Here is a 15,781-nt window from a genome sequence, read left to right as displayed (position 1 = left end):
CATTTTCAGTCAACGTTTTTTCGGTCGACACTCGTTTGAGCATGGGAAAAAAATTCGATTTCCAAACTCATTATATTTGTGAACAAAAACTTTTGATAATTAAACAACAAAATGAAAGTAGCGGTGAGAGCACACCAAAGTCAATTTGTAAAGGCTTGTTGCACTTTAGTTGCATAAAGATCATCTGCCAAGTTACATATTGCACAGGGCTTTTGAATCATGCGGTGACCGGGAAAATGCGGTTCGAAGGTCAATTATGCGTGACGAACGTACACACCTTAGAAAAAAAAAAGTCGAGAAAAAAGAACGACCTCGCAACAAACACGAAGCGGAGATCGAAGTGAGAGGCAAAGATAAAAACCAAAAATGAGAAAAAAGAACTGTTTTTCACACGTTTTCCATACTCGAGAAAATGGAAAGCGACTAAAAGAAAGATAAAGATGAAAGATGAAGATAAAGAAAGATAAAAACACCGAATTCCGGAAAAAAGTAACAATTAATAGTTGCGACGGTTTGCGAGAACTAATGAGATAAAATATAATTGGTCACGATGAAGAAATCGACGAATTGAAAAAATATGATTCATTAAAGAAATAAAAATGATTTACACCTTTGAAAAGTCGTAATTCAACTTTATTAACAGCGAGACTGCACAGCGTACCGACATTGCGAAGAACTGTCAAACGACCATAACCTCAAATGATTGCAACACGCACCGTACCAGTGAAAAGAGGTCAAAATCATAACCTCAAAAAATGCGAGAAATTTTGTGGTTAAACGTGAAAACAATTGTGTGAAAATGCACGTTACTCGTGTACGAAACTATTCTCGGGATTGTCAGTGTCATAAAAAAAAAAAAAAGCAGTCAACTATAACCTCCAAATGGCACGAAAAAATCGTAGCTAGATGTCAAATAAAAAGACAAGACGATAATAAAAAAACGACGTGAAAAATGAAAACTCTTTCGTTAACAATTCGTGCGACGAGAGTATTCTCTCGATGTATTTTGCGAGACTAGGGGATAACGTTGAAAGCACGTTGAGAGAGAATGGTCGCGGCACGCCAGTTTGTCTTGGTCGTCGCGTCACGCAGCAATGCCATCCATACGGCCGCAGGGCGGCTCGTTCTCTCACGTACCCGGTATTACACACTATAGTCGGATACTCGAGAATATGAGAGTAGAATACGTATATACGACGTGCATACATATATCTATATATATATTTATAGTTTGATGTACGAAGAAAACGCAGGGTCTGATACTCCGTACATACTACGATGGGAGTGAGGCCGATAGGGTGAGACGTGGGCAGAGGAAAAAGGAAGACAGAAAGAGAGAGAAGAGTGGGGGGAAGTGCAAAGAGGGCGCAGACGACCGGAGCGACAATACGAAACGCAAACTTGATGTGTGTATATATATATATATACATATATGCATTTTTTGATATCTTTACGTACGTACACAAGTGGAGAAAAAAAACGTTCAAAGAAAATGGTCTCGTTGTAAAGGATCGCAAAGATGAATGGGAGGCTAAGCGAATGACACGAGATTTGATAACTCGATCATGAAATTGTGAAGCTGGGTGACTTTCATGTTGAAATTTAACGTGATTAATAAGTCTGACGTATCGTATCTGTCTCGATTCAACGATAGGAGTGTGTCGATATTTTTGTCGGGAGGAAGTTTTATGGATGAATTTTTGTTACCTTGAATACCTAGGGAAGATAGATAAGAGAAATAGAAGAGGAGGAGGAAACGTGGCTACGAAGCGAGATCAAGAGAAATCTCGAGAGAGGGAAAAAGAAAGAGAAAAAGGATGAGGGAGAGGCAAAGACGGTGGCTGCCCTGCGGCTAGCAACCGAAAAGGCAAAACTCTTGATCCCAGGAGAGGAAAGAACGGTCACCAGGAGACTCTCCTCTTTTCTCTCTGTCTCTCGCTCTCTTATTCTCTCGGCGGTATCGCGAACTGGTTTTTTTCGGGAGGTCCTTCCTTCGGCTCACTCGTCGCCTGTTACCTCTTTTGGCTCTCCCGTCTCTCCTTCTCTCTCCTCTTTCTCTCATGTCCTCACTTACTCGCGCACACGCATACGTATTTACACGCTCGGTGAAAATTTCGAGGTATGATTTTGCGAAGGGAAAATGGTTTTACATTGTTTCACATTGTAGTGTCAAATTTGATAGTTACATTTTTTTTTCTTAACTTACCCAAAGTTCGGTGCCCCAGCTCATCTTTGCAGCCGGGCTAAACCAGGCAGCCAGATATTTATGTTGTTTTACGTTTCCGTTTTAATATTTTTCTCCCCTACGTTTCCTCACTTCACTTTCCACATGTACGTCGCCGTTGCGACGCTCTGCGCGCACTTATCAACAAACAGAAGTAAAAAAACGCGACAAATCCTTGTCTCCACGACCTCTTATTTTTTTGTGACGCAAACGAAGCACGCTTAGAAATAAAAACCAAAACAAAACTATTTTATTATATACACACGGTCACACTGCTCTGGACACGTACTCGATTATGAGTATACAAACTCTCGCCGCCGCACCATTAAACGAGCGATAGATTTCAGACGAAAAAAAAAAATATACCTACAACATGTCCGCCCGTAACCACTGACTGGCCGGACCCGACTGCGCTCGAAATCTACGTTACTATAAACGCCCCGGAATGCTTGGGTGGCGCCCTGCGCAAAAGCGCGGAACGCGACGACACTTGCCGAACGGCCAACACCAACGCCAACACCGTAGAACGCTGGCGCCCCAAGTCGACCAAACCTTCAACTCATTGGATGCGCGCGCAGCATCCGTAATTTTGTCAAATCTCCCAATTTGTTATATATTTCTATGAAATTAGTATTGTTTTATTATTCATCTTACTCGTTGAAAGTACCGAGTTAATATTTCGACGATAATAATTTTTCAATACATTGATAGTTCTAACATCATACTATTGACAGTTCGCAAATCTATTCCGTTCCAATTTTCGTGCTCCAAACTCACCACCAATACGAACTTCGACTGATAGCGTATTCGACGGGCTGCGCTCGTATTTTTTATTCGTCGTTTTCTCTCATTAATATACCGACAGAATAGTTTTGTGACGTGACGCCTGTTCTTGAAACAATCATAAAAACTTATTAGGAGAAAATTATGGCGCCCGTGGATAACTCTGCAGCCACTAATATGGCAGGTTTTGAGCTCGTTTGCTCCATTAAATCGAACGATACGATACCTGTGCATAAATACAAATCTACCAATACCGGTATTAATGTGTACATCGCTGAAGTTGAAGGACCCGTCGTCGGAGGGTATTTTTGTCTCGGTACGTCAATCTTTGTTTCACAGAAACCCAAAAAACACCATGACGAAGTACAGATTTTCTCGTTTTTTCAATTTTGTAAAGATCTCGACGACAAATCATATTTTCTGACCACAAAAATTATCCATATTTCCATCGAAAAAATACGAGTGGTTTCAAATCCATCCGTTAATTCTTTTCATTTCGTATTTCGATGTTCAAAATATTGACTGAATTTATTGAATGCCCTTTATTTTGAATAATCTCTAATTTACCATTTTTATTATTCTATCGGAAACATACTTCCTGTGTATCAAAATAGCAACGGAAGCCTACGACGACGATGGATTGCCGCACACTCTCGAGCATCTTGTATTCCTTGGCAGTGAAAAATATCCATACAAAGGTGTATTGGATCTCTTGAGTAATCGGTGTCTCGCTTCGGGCACAAATGCATGGACGGACAAAGATCACACCGTCTACACAATGACAACGGTTGGCAGCGAAGGATTTTTATGTCTGATGCCGATCTACTTGGAGCACATTTTGTACCCTACTTTAACGGTACGCAGACAAGAATGATCCACTGATTGATGATTATGCATTCCTTCGTAGCAATCGACAGATGCTGAATTTCATTTTCATTGCCATCAATGTTTTTGAATAATATTTATAGCAGCATTTCAATGTCCGTAGTATCATTCAATTTATGAAAAATTTCAACTTACTTTCCAAGTTTTGAGCTGCACATGGATGGATACTAGAAATCATTTTCACCAGTAATTCGATTCAGCTATTGAATATAATCGTTATGAGACGATATGATTCAAGATATGAAAAATCATTCCTAAAAAACTAAATAAGATTGTGAGCAAGAATTATCTGACATTTCGTTGATCGAGTGTATCCTGATTTAGAGTACTTTTTGACTTTCTTCATTGAAACAAGCAAACTTTTGTATGATGACAGGATTGTGGTTACTTGACGGAAGTACACCACATAACGGGTGAAGGTGACGATGCCGGGGTTGTTTATTGCGAAATGCAAAATAAGGAAAACAACGGAGATTATTTGGCGCATAACGAAATGATCAACGCTCTTTATCCAGGAAAATGTGGTTACAAAGCCAATACCGGAGGTATTTCATTAATCCAACGTATCTTTTACTTTCTTATGATACAATATTGAAGACTCAAGGTTCGAATAGTCATTCACTTATTCTTTGATAACCATATAGCTGAAAATTCATGACAATTTCAGGAGCCTTGAAAAATCTTCGTGAGAGCACAAGCAATGAGAAAGTCAGAAATTATCACAAAGAATTTTATAGGCCAGAAAATTTGACAATTATTATCACGGGTCAAGTGAAACACACTGATGTTTTCAAAGCTCTGCGGCCGTTGGAGGAAAACATTGTTTCCAAGGTAAGCTACGTTACGAAATCATGATAATCAAGTGATTAAAATTCTTCGGAATATCGCCTGTGGTGTCATTGACTTTAGAAAATTTGTTTCCCAATATTTCATACGATTAGGCTTCATTACACCATAATTCTGTTTCCCGCAATTTCAATTTCGCAATATTTTCAAGTAAAAATATAAGACACTAGGTCATACAATTCTGGTAACAGACAAGATTCGGATTTTGCTAAAGAAAAATGATTTTTAGGGAGATCGAGGTCCGTTCACACGACCGTGGCAGAGTCCTGTGCCACCGTTGAAAGAGAGGGTGGTGAAGAATGTCTATTACCCATGCGGTGAGGAGGACAACGGTTTGGTGAACGTTGGCTGGCGAGGACCATCGGCTGTTACCGAACTGTACGATTTGACCGGTTGCTCGTTGTTGCTGAAATATCTAACGGACAATTCGGTCAGCCCGTTGCAAAAAGAATTCGTAGAAATTGACGATCCCTACGCGAGTAACGTCGCTTACTCATTGTGCGAGAACTCTATATCCATCATTTATCTGATGTTCGGCGGAGTACCCATGGATAAAATTTCTCTCATCAAAGATCGCTTGGTTAAGATTATCAAGGACGTCCACGGGTCCAAAGGAATTGACATGAAGAGAATGAAAACCGTTATCAAGCGTCATCTTCTCGAGACTCTGGGCAATCTTGAGACTATGCCGCAACACGCTGTCGCTTTCATGCTTATCGGCGACATTCTTTATGGCAACACAAAGGAAGATGTCAGTATTTTTGACAAAAAAAAATGAAAATACGAGTCGTCATTCAGGCCTTGAGTCAGTCGTACTATTTTTTTTTCAATTTTCTTTCACGCAGTTGAACCAGAGGCTAAATCAAATTGAAGACTTTAAGAAACTCGCCGAAGAACCAGAATCTTATTGGTTGAATTTGATGAATCGTTATCTCATCGAAGCTCCTATGGTCGTTATAAATGGCATACCGAGCTGCGAGAAGCAAAAGGAACTCTCGGACATCGAGAAGAAACGCGTCGCCAAGCAAATCGAGACCCTGGGCAAAGAGGGCCTTGAAAAAAAAGCTCAGGAGTTGCAAAACGCAACGATGAAAAATAAGGTACGAATTTCCAATCAAGCAAGAAAAAACAAAGGAATTTCTTTTATCAAAAATTTAAGAATTTTAAATAAAAATGGGAAATTATCGAAATCAAAAAATTGAACTGCAAAACTGACTTTCTTTCAATCAACGTAGTATGATTGAACGAAAAAATTATTGAATGCAATATTGATTGAAAAAAAGTCACCAATTTTAATCAATTCTTCAAGAAATATTAGCAAACCGAAGATTTTCAACATAAAAACAAATTTAGACTTACGACTACTGAAGGTAAATCTAAATGGCAAAAAAAAATTGAAGACTTGAAATTTTCGGAGATGCTAACTCAAATTGCTTCTTGCAAAACGTGATACCAAACTTGACATTTCAAAATAACCTTTTCCAATGCAGGCTCCAATACCGGACGAAATGTTGAGTTCGGTGCCAATCCCTGGTACTGACAGCATAAATTATCATCCGATCAAGAGTTACAACAGCGAAACATCCGAGCAACATCCTCGTTTCGACGTCAAAAAATTGCCGATCTACACTTATCTCGATCACGTCAACACGAATTTTATATACGTACGTTGATCACTTTACAGAAACGAAAAAAATGATTGTTAACACGATTCATTTTGAACGTTTTTAAACATTGCTCAACGAGTTTTAACGAACAAAATGATTAAATTTTAGATGTCTGTTTTGATGGACACGGCCCCGATCAACCGAGAATCGAGACCGTATCTTCCGCTTCTCCTCGAGGCTATGACGGAATCATCAATCATGAGAAATGGAAAAATTATTCCGTACGAAGAGGTCGTTGCTGAACTCGAAGAAGACACGATCGCTGAAAGCACAGGACTCGGACTTTTCACAGCAAATCGATTTTCTTGTGGTGATTACAGTCACACTGCACATTTGATGCTGCAGGTACAAACGCTTATACTTCAAATAATTGATTCTCCTATTTTAACGAAAATTCCTGTCACTTACAAACTGAATCATGTTCCTTTGCTTATTTCCTGATTTCATCGAAAATCCTGATCGTTTGTCCTCATTGTTTTCGTGGTCACCTATCATCTTGGCACAAACTCGGAGAAATTATAAATTTTCATCTCCACTATTTTTTTCACATTATCCTCTGTTTATCAATTCTGAAAAAATTATTTGAATGTTTTGACACGCAGCTTGAAGTTTCGAAATACTCGAAAGGCGTGCAGTGGATTAAGGAACTCTTGTACGACACGAAATTCACGGCTGATCGTTTGAAAATCATTGCATCGAAAATGATAAACGATGTAGCACAATTTAAGAAGAAGGGAAGCAAAGTTACGGGATATTTGATGAAAGGATTGTTGTACAACAAAGGTAACAATGAGACTCTTTTCCAACTTAAAAAATGTGAAATTTCGCTATTTCGAAATGAAAATCTTGGTGATTTCCGATGGAACAATTCTGAATAAAATAATTGTACGAAACTATCGCGTTAATGAGATTTTGTGCTTACAGACAGCAACCATTACAATACGAGCTTGTTGCGACAACACAAATTCCTCGTGAAAATGGTCGAGCGGTTAAATACTGAGGAAGGACAGAGAGAAGTACTCGAAGAAATAGAATCAGTGAGAAAAATGTTGACAGCACCAAAAAGTTTGACTCTAGCGATGGCGGTGAACGTGGACAAATTAACGACTCAAGTGTGTGACGTGTACGAACCTTGGAAAATCATGAAGGACTTTGACAACGAAATCAAGCAAAAGTGAGTCGTTATTTGGAGTCGACACTATTCAGATGGAAATTTTGTGAACGGTGCTCAATTTTGTGAACTAAAATTTATGTAAAATAGTTTTCCTTGTTTTCTAACAACAAGAATGGCAAAGCAGACTGTTGACACTTAAAAACGGTTGCTTCATGGTTTGAATATTTCTTTAAGGCTCCACGTAACGAGAGCGTGGGAATTGATGAACAAACCCGAGGAAGTTCCGGTTCAAGGATGCGTTTTAGGTCTCGGTGGAATAGACTCCGCTTATTTCGCTCAATGCACCAAAGCTATCAACGATTATGATCATCCCGATCTCGCGCCGTTGCTCGTTTGCTTGCAATATCTTGCACAATTGGAAGTAAGTTACACTTGAGAGAAGTACGAGGCTTTAGAAGCGATAAAAAATTCTAAATAATTCGAATTCCAGGGTCCAATGTGGAAGCAAATTCGTGGTCTGGGCTTATCCTACAGCTACGACGTTTCTTGCAAAATTGACGAAGGTCTCATGTATCTGGCCTTCTTCGGAGCTACGAACATCGTCGGCGCCTACAAGGAAGCTAAAGCCATCGTCGTAAGTTTTTATCCTTTTCATTGACTGATCTCAAAAGTCTTGAGTACATGAATTATTCAATGCAGACGAATTCTTGTAAAAAGCTTCTCCGCATCTGAATAATGAGAAAAGTTTTCTAGGAATATTTCAATTTTCATGATTTTTCCAATTGCTGCATTTATTTCTCACGATTACAAAAATTCTCTCAATTATCTCAAAGGAACATCACTTGAAAGAAAACAAGTGGGACCAACTTTTGTACGAGTCTGCGAAATCGTCTTTGATCTTCAAGATAATCGAAGATGAGAAAAGCGTGGGTGATTTAGTGTCTCAATCGTTGGCGTTTTACTTCAAGAACGTTTCTCACGACTATAATCATCAAATGGTTCAACGTGTTTATGCCGTTACGATCGACGACATGAGCCGCGTGGGTGCTAAATATCTCAAAGATCTCTTCAACCCTAAAAAATGTCACACTACGCTTGTCTGCCATCCGATGAAAGCTCCGGAAGTTGCACAAGCTCTGAAAACGTGAGTTACGTTTCAATATAACTATTCTCTATGTCATATTGTATTGAAACATGAGCAAGAGAATTGCTATTTACTCGCTGTCGAAAAGTGACGCACACGGTTGAGAAAAATCGATCATTTCTTAATCATATACACCTATGGAATTATGAAGTTGAAAATTTCAAAGTTAGACAAACTTGAATCACCCCTTAAGATGATGGATCAGTCGGTAATCACACCTCGAATTTTTGAAATTGAAACTCTTTGACATCGTTCGTCCGATTAAAATAATAAAAATGTCATCGTACGCAGCACGATCGCAAAAATCCGATGACATTTTTATTTTTTCGATCAGACGAACGATGTGGAAAAATTTCCTTTTCAAAATTTGCAGCTATCTCTCTCGCACTCACGGTTGTGATTACCGACTGATCCATCATCTTAAGAGGATCGATCAGTCGGTATATCGCAACTGTGAGTGCGAGAGAGATAGCTGTAAATTTCGAAATCGAAATTCTATATTCAAAGATCGGATACGTAGGATCTTCAGAATAGTTTTCATTGTTTCTATAATTTCACGTTTGGAGGTCACTGATCTCAGAAAAGGTTACAAATAAAGAGGAACAACTTGGCTCGAATGAAATGGAAACTTAAAATATTGATTCCTCATTATTTATTGATTATGTTGTAAATAAAACTTGTTAAATTTTTATGTTAATATTGTGTCTTATTTTTTTCAATGACAGATGCGACCACGATTTGAAAGTATTCACTGGTTTGAAAACGACTTATCTGAACGATTGGTGATTTCGAGAATTAAGACCAGCTGATAAAAGTGCAGGAGAGCAGAATAAAACAGCGACTGCCCAGTGACAATTTGAACGAAAAAAAAACTTCGAATTTTTCCATGTTTTCAATTGATATTTTATACGATTAATGGCCTTCTATTACTTCGTCATTCAAGCGAATTGCTGTCGTTGAATCCTTCTTTTTTACCGATTTAATTGTTTTAACACTCTTTAAATAAAAATATTAATCAGGACTATTGTTTCGAATAGTTCATTGCAAAAATCACGGGACCTACTGTCGAATAGTAATTGCGTAAAATCACTCTTACTAAATTACTCCATCACTTCACTCTTATTTCGCTAAATAAATAATTTATCTGACACGATCGCGATCGAATGTGTTGCAATTGTTTCCTCCTTTTTTCTACGATCTGATATACGCACATGAACGAACGAACTCCGAGCATAACATCGACAATCAATCAAAGTACGTCAATAGCAGCTTCAAAAATAACTCGCATTTCGAGATTTCGTGACAACTCTTCTTTTATGAATGGATTGAAGATTCATGAGATTCTTGACGAGAGAAGATAATTGAAGTTCGCGAGGAAATGTTCGTGTTGGTTGGATCATCAATTTAAAAAAAAAAAAAAAAACAAACGGAGACAACGGAACAGTTGCCTGCCGTTTGGAAATTTCTCGGAGTTTATTGACAGATTTCAGCGTTTTACTGCCCATTCGTCCATTTGATAATAAAGTTGGTTATTTTTAAAAATCGAACGGTTAAGATTCGGGTGAAAAAATTAATGGCCAAGCATTTCGGCGATGCGATGCAAAACTACAATTCGGAACTCGTCAAATGTCAGTTATGAACTTTTCTCATTGCTTCATAAATAATGTACAAACCATTTTGCCTGAGATAATATTTCAGAGACTCGTTGAATTCTCGATTCGATCATCTCGAAAATGATTGCTCATGTTTATCGTAACGTATCAAGGCATAGAAGAACTGAAGCTGACAAGAACGAGGATACAGGACGAGATCGAGTCCGAAGAGATCGAAAGAAACACACTGCAAAAAGAAATAGAAAGAATGTCGTACAAGATCAATCACCTTAGCGAGGGATTGGCGAAAAAAGCTGCAGTAAGAAACGATTACGATCGAACGATACAGGAGGCTGAGTCAGCTTGCACAAAGGTCAGTGAAAAAAAAATTTTTAGAAAAAATGATGAAACGTCGCTGGAGTAATAATAGAACAAAATTCATAAACCATCGTTATTGTCATGATTTGAGCGAGAAAATGAGCAAAAACGTATACAAACGACAAATAGCATTTTTATCGTTCAAATTCCATTAACACTTTTTTTTTACATATTTCCTCATTCTTCACGGCTGAAGATTCTCGAAAGTTCACAACTGTTGCTCAACATGGTGAAGAGAGAAGCGGCAGATCTCGTGGAGACTCTGCAAAGCACCGAGAGGACTGAGACCGCTTAAGCATCGTACGATGATGGCAAATTAAATAAATGACCGAAACGTGCGGAGAAAACAGTCAGGAAATGTTTTGAAAATTTCAAACGTCCCCGAATAGAAAGCTCGGAAATGAATACGGGACAAAATTAAATTAAATGTCAATTATGACAGATGATGATAGACGGCGTGATTATGCTATTTAAAAGTCAGTGAGCCACTCGTTCACCCAAATTTATACGATTTTTCTTTATTTTTTCAATAAACGAAGAAATTCATGTCAAAACTTAAACTCCGCAATTGCATTCTTTCGATTTTTCATTGGAACGAAGTAGTTTCGAAAACCGATTCTCATCATTATCAAGCAAGTATTACCAGCAGTGAGATAGCCATGTCAATTGCACAAACTGTTAGCAGCCTTCTTACTAAATTGCGCTCAGCGTAAACAGAAATAGCAAAATGTGTTTATTTATGAAAAACGAATTAAAAAATTGCTCATGCGTAAATTTTCGCAATTGCGAATCGATCGAAGTTTAAAAGTATAGAAAAATACAGAAAAAATACGTCGATTTTTATACCCATACTATTTTACGTCGAATCTAACCTAGTCGCATTTCGCGAACTCCGAGCGAAGAGAGCAAGACACCGAGAAAAGAGAGAGAATGGGTCATTCAATCACCCGAGTTGGTGGCCCTGATGTTTCTCTAGCGTGGAAACCACCTCGCGTACATTCGTTGGCCTGTTTCGATATAAAAACCATCTAATTTATATTTATAGATACATACGTAAATACACATACGGGGTGTCCTTTAATTCAATGTTTAACTGTAGAAACTTTAGTCATGGAGCCTATTTTATGTCGAAAGACTTCTTATTTATGGGGATGTGTTGATGGGGATGCTGTCGAGCATCAAATTTTCTAAAGGAATTGATGTTATTTTCATTTGATATTTGATAGAATTTTTCAGTCTGTCATCCTAACCTCGAAAGTCGATTGATAAAGGGAATTCTCAAATCTGAGAAACTCTGGGTTTTGCAGTTGTTCTCGAAGCTAAAGATGAATAAAACGGGTCGAGAAGAATCTTATTCGTAAAAAATTCGATGCTTTGCAAGATTGTGAAAGCGTTACTTCGTAAAAGTCCGTGGAACGAGCAATCTTTCGTTGCTCGCGAAATTAGATACAGAACTCGAGTCAATATTTTTGGTAGGCAAAAATGAACACGTACTGGATAGATTTGCAAAATTTCGACGCTAGTTACCGTGTAGTTTAACAGCAAATTAATTATTGAATATCGACTTTCTTCTGACACTTATCACTCTAGCATATGAAAGCCGTACACACATCAAAAGTTATTGAATTTTTTCGTTAGTTATATCCAAGATTTCGCAAAAAAAGTCGATCGTTGTATTTCATGGATATTCAAGAATACATAAGTATTTTAGTTTTTAAACCTTACCATTGAAAATCGGCTGAAATATGAAAAAATATCTGATGAAAAATCATTCGAATTACACGACAAATGGATCAGTAACGTTTGACAACGCTGCATTCAATATACGTTCGCATATGTGACGTCAGTTCGACCTTTTGGTCATATTTTGTCGTTCGTTAGCTTCGCCACATTTTTTTGTAAATTTTTACAAACCGACGATTTTTATCCTGATAAACTTTTTGATCGTTCATTTTTTCATTTTCCTCCACGGCAATACTACTTTGGACAGTAAACTCACTTCATAACCTATAAAATTTGTAAACAAAACTGACAGCGTGACATCAACAGCAGCGGCGCAGCTGCTGCACCACACTAGTCAAAATGAACTCTTCAAACGTTTTTTAAATAATAAAATTGTATAAAAATGTTGGTTCTTTATCAATTATATTTCTAAAATAATAAAATTATTGTTTTCAAGTAAGTTTCGTCTTATGAAATTTTCGAAAAATATAGTTGTTGCAAAAATCACGTAGCCGTCACCCATCAACCTTAAGATGATGGATCAGTCGGTAATCACACCTCGAATTTTTGAAATTGAAACTCTTTGACATCGTTCGTCCGATTAAAATAATAAAAATGTCATCGTACGCAGCACGATCGCAAAAATCCGATGACATTTTTATTTTTTCGATCAGACGAACGATGTGGAAAAATTTCCTTTTCAAAATTTTCAGCTATCTCTCTCGCACTCACGGTTGCATGATTACCGACTGATCCATCATCTTAAGAGTAAGGATCAGTCGACTATAACCTCACTTGGAATTTTTGAAATTGAAATTCTCTGACACGGTTTGACCGATTAAAAAAAGGCTCAGTCAGCCTACGCAGAACGATGGCAAAAATCGACTGACAGAGCCTTTTTTTAATCGGTCAAACTGTGTCAAAGAATTTCGATTTCGAAAATTCCAAGCGAGGTTACCGACTGACCCATCCTCTTAATATTCGGCCATTGAATTTGGCACACCCGGTGTTCTCAAATGAATTTTTTGCCATTTCTCGAGAATAAGTTTTTGTCCCTCCTTCTTCGATAAGTATCGTCGATGTTGTCCATTTAGTAAGCAGAAACATCAAACAGGTTTCTTCCAAAATACGTAGAGCGCGAGACAAAGTGTGAGGCGAAGAATGTCAAGGGCTCCAGTGCTTAGTTTTCCTCTGTCACGTCACGTACTGGGGCCAGTAGACTTTGGAAGCTTCGGAACGTTCTCCGCTCCCCTCGCTCCTCATTCTTCTCTCCTTTTTTTTTTCTTTTGTTAAGAGAACGAAATCTCCGGTGTTTTTCAATCTCGCTTTTCGTTGAGTTCTTCTCTTTCTTGGAACGCTTGTTTATCTGAATACCGACACAACATCACCGACTCGAATGCTTAGAAACTCTCAAAGGTGTTTGCCTTCATTTCTACGTACATAATCACAGTACGTATGAGCTCATATGTGTAACGATGACTTTAGCGCTCGCAACACACGTGCGAGGTTTTCGCACGACAGCATTTGAATGAAAAATCAATTACGGTCTCTTTACGTAATAATCTTCGCGTTACGGAATATTTCACAACGAATCGTTGAACTTAGCCTAAGTTCCGTTTTTTAATTATTCCTAAATCGAAGCCAAAAGGCATCCAGCATTACTATTTTTCTTGATCCCCTAGCCGAAAGCACGTTGAAAATTATAACTGCAAGCGTGTGTGTTTACTCTCAGTCGTGAGAGTACTCTCGCGAGAGAGCAACTTTCAGAATTTGCTCTCACGTGGACAGGCACCTTTAATGTACAAAAACACACGAGCATGCGACAACTCATGCATTTTTGACGATATTCATTTTTCTCGACAGTCTCGCGAAGTGGAGTGACGCTGTAGTTCTTGCCGGCGCGAATGGGGGGGGGGGGGTCGCCCGTCCGACTTTTGCAAGCCGAGAGACGAAGCCGAGGTTTTCCTGGTCGGGGCGGGTATTAAAAACATCAACAATATTAATATAAAAGCAATTTTATAATTTACGATTTATTTTCTTTATTACGATTACATAAAGTGATGTTGAATACACAATTGTTGAAAGCACAACTGGAAAATACTAAATGATCTTTCGTGAGTGCTGAACTTATATCGTTGTGATTTTGATTGTCCGAATTTTCATTGTTTTTTATTTCTCTTCCTGGTCTAAAATGCAGCCGAAAAGTGCGTATATACTTTCGGGTAGGGGAGCGAGAAAAATAATTTTTTGACGCTCTTCTTACACGATTGGTTCATAAAATACCGTTTTTTAATTCATGGACACGAAGCATCGCAACGATGATTGCGTACGCAATTTTTCATACTCACGTGTAGCTCACGTCTTTTTAGACATGAGACGCGTTTCAGACGGTTACAACGTACCGATAATTTTTGTTGATATACGTCATTAAATATTGGGTTTGTTCAGTTACCAAAAAGTTTCTCGTCACTGTTTCATACATCGATACACTGCTTTAGAACAAAAGTAAAAGAGCATTCGTATTGGGCAGGTATAAAAATCAATTTATTCACGTTTTTATATGGACTAGGAAGTGATAATTTGATGAAAAGTTTAAGCAACCTGGCGAGAAGTAGCGAAGTATTCACCTTGACCTGGCCAAGAAACAAACGTGACTGAAGAATGACGACAGTATTTTAATAGTACCTCAAACGTTCGTCACTGTTTCGTGTCACTCCAGTCGACCGATAATCGACGTCTTTCGGCGGAATATTTTCTCAAATATTTTCTTTGTTACATTAGCTCTTTGTATTCAGTTGTATAGAAATGACATGCCGATAAATCAACCTCAATCGACACGTTTCTGAACCGATGTAAAAAATAAAACTTGTTGAAAACTGAAGTCTTAAGGAGTTGAGGCCGTACAGTCATTTTTTTGACCCAAAAGTTATAACCTTTCAAAAGTTAGGCCAGTTTACAGTTTGGCAATGTTGCATACACTTTAAAGAAGAGTTGGGGAAATAAAGACGAAAAACTGGTGAAAGCTCAGTCGAAAACACGCACGGTGACGATCCTAGCCTCAAAAAATTGCCCGGGAAAAAAATTATTATTAATATAATTTCAGCAAATCTCCTAATAAATCTGAAAAAAAATGCTGCAAATTAAAATTAGCAAATTGCTTCTTCAAGATGGTCAAGATGCACGATGCTCAAAGCTTACTCTATGAGGTGCTATATTTTTCATTGAGGAAGCTTCGAGCATCGTGCATCTTGACCATTTTGAGGAAGCAATTTGCAAATTTTAATTTGCAGCATTTTTTTTTTGCATACAAGGAAATAATGTATTATCTCTACCTTCTTTTACGAACTTTAATTTATCTCTTTGTTTAAATTCATTTAAAAAAAACTAAATGACGAGCCATCAGAAAAAACAGTTTGCAACTTCCAT

The 15,781-nt window shown here is 38.0% G+C and overlaps 2 protein-coding genes and 2 long non-coding RNA genes across 4 annotated transcripts in view; 1 reads left to right on the top strand and 3 right to left on the bottom strand.

The window, feature by feature from the left end:
* Cip4 (formin-binding protein 1-like Cip4) overlaps nucleotides 1–2,651 on the bottom strand; it is a 55,348-nt gene extending 52,697 nt beyond the window's left edge. The window contains exon 1 of the mRNA XM_043418927.1: nucleotides 2,207–2,651. Within this exon, the coding sequence (XP_043274862.1) occupies nucleotides 2,207–2,230 (24 nt within the window). The 5' untranslated portion in view covers nucleotides 2,231–2,651. The remainder of the gene's footprint in view (nucleotides 1–2,206) is intronic.
* Nucleotides 2,652–2,806: 155 nt separating this feature from the next.
* On the top strand, nucleotides 2,807–9,684 carry LOC122410896 (uncharacterized protein C05D11.1-like). The gene is made up of 14 exons (XM_043419364.1): nucleotides 2,807–3,323; nucleotides 3,622–3,863; nucleotides 4,269–4,437; nucleotides 4,560–4,723; nucleotides 4,968–5,489; nucleotides 5,584–5,838; nucleotides 6,229–6,402; nucleotides 6,514–6,750; nucleotides 7,008–7,188; nucleotides 7,330–7,579; nucleotides 7,754–7,940; nucleotides 8,010–8,153; nucleotides 8,353–8,663; nucleotides 9,389–9,684. Exons 1-14 carry the CDS (start codon nucleotides 3,152–3,154, stop codon nucleotides 9,447–9,449), a joined length of 3,069 nt encoding a protein of 1,022 aa, XP_043275299.1. The 5' UTR covers nucleotides 2,807–3,151; the 3' UTR covers nucleotides 9,450–9,684.
* Nucleotides 9,685–10,112: 428 nt separating this feature from the next.
* On the bottom strand, nucleotides 10,113–11,640 carry LOC122410897 (uncharacterized). Its single transcript, XR_006261030.1, has 2 exons — nucleotides 11,506–11,640; nucleotides 10,113–10,502 (listed from the first exon to the last, which is right to left on the bottom strand). It is a non-coding gene; the product is annotated as an uncharacterized lncRNA (long non-coding RNA).
* A 2,714-nt stretch (nucleotides 11,641–14,354) lies between these two features.
* LOC122410547 (uncharacterized) lies at nucleotides 14,355–15,319 on the bottom strand. Its single transcript, XR_006260972.1, has 2 exons — nucleotides 14,957–15,319; nucleotides 14,355–14,844 (listed from the first exon to the last, which is right to left on the bottom strand). It is a non-coding gene; the product is annotated as an uncharacterized lncRNA (long non-coding RNA).
* Between the last annotated feature and the right edge of the window lie 462 nt (nucleotides 15,320–15,781).

Source organism: Venturia canescens, chromosome 5 (genome assembly GCF_019457755.1).
Source record: "Venturia canescens isolate UGA chromosome 5, ASM1945775v1, whole genome shotgun sequence".
Taxonomy (NCBI): domain Eukaryota; kingdom Metazoa; phylum Arthropoda; class Insecta; order Hymenoptera; family Ichneumonidae; genus Venturia; species Venturia canescens.
Note: the sequence above shows the minus strand (reverse complement) of the source record. Positions and strands in the feature narration are given on the sequence as shown.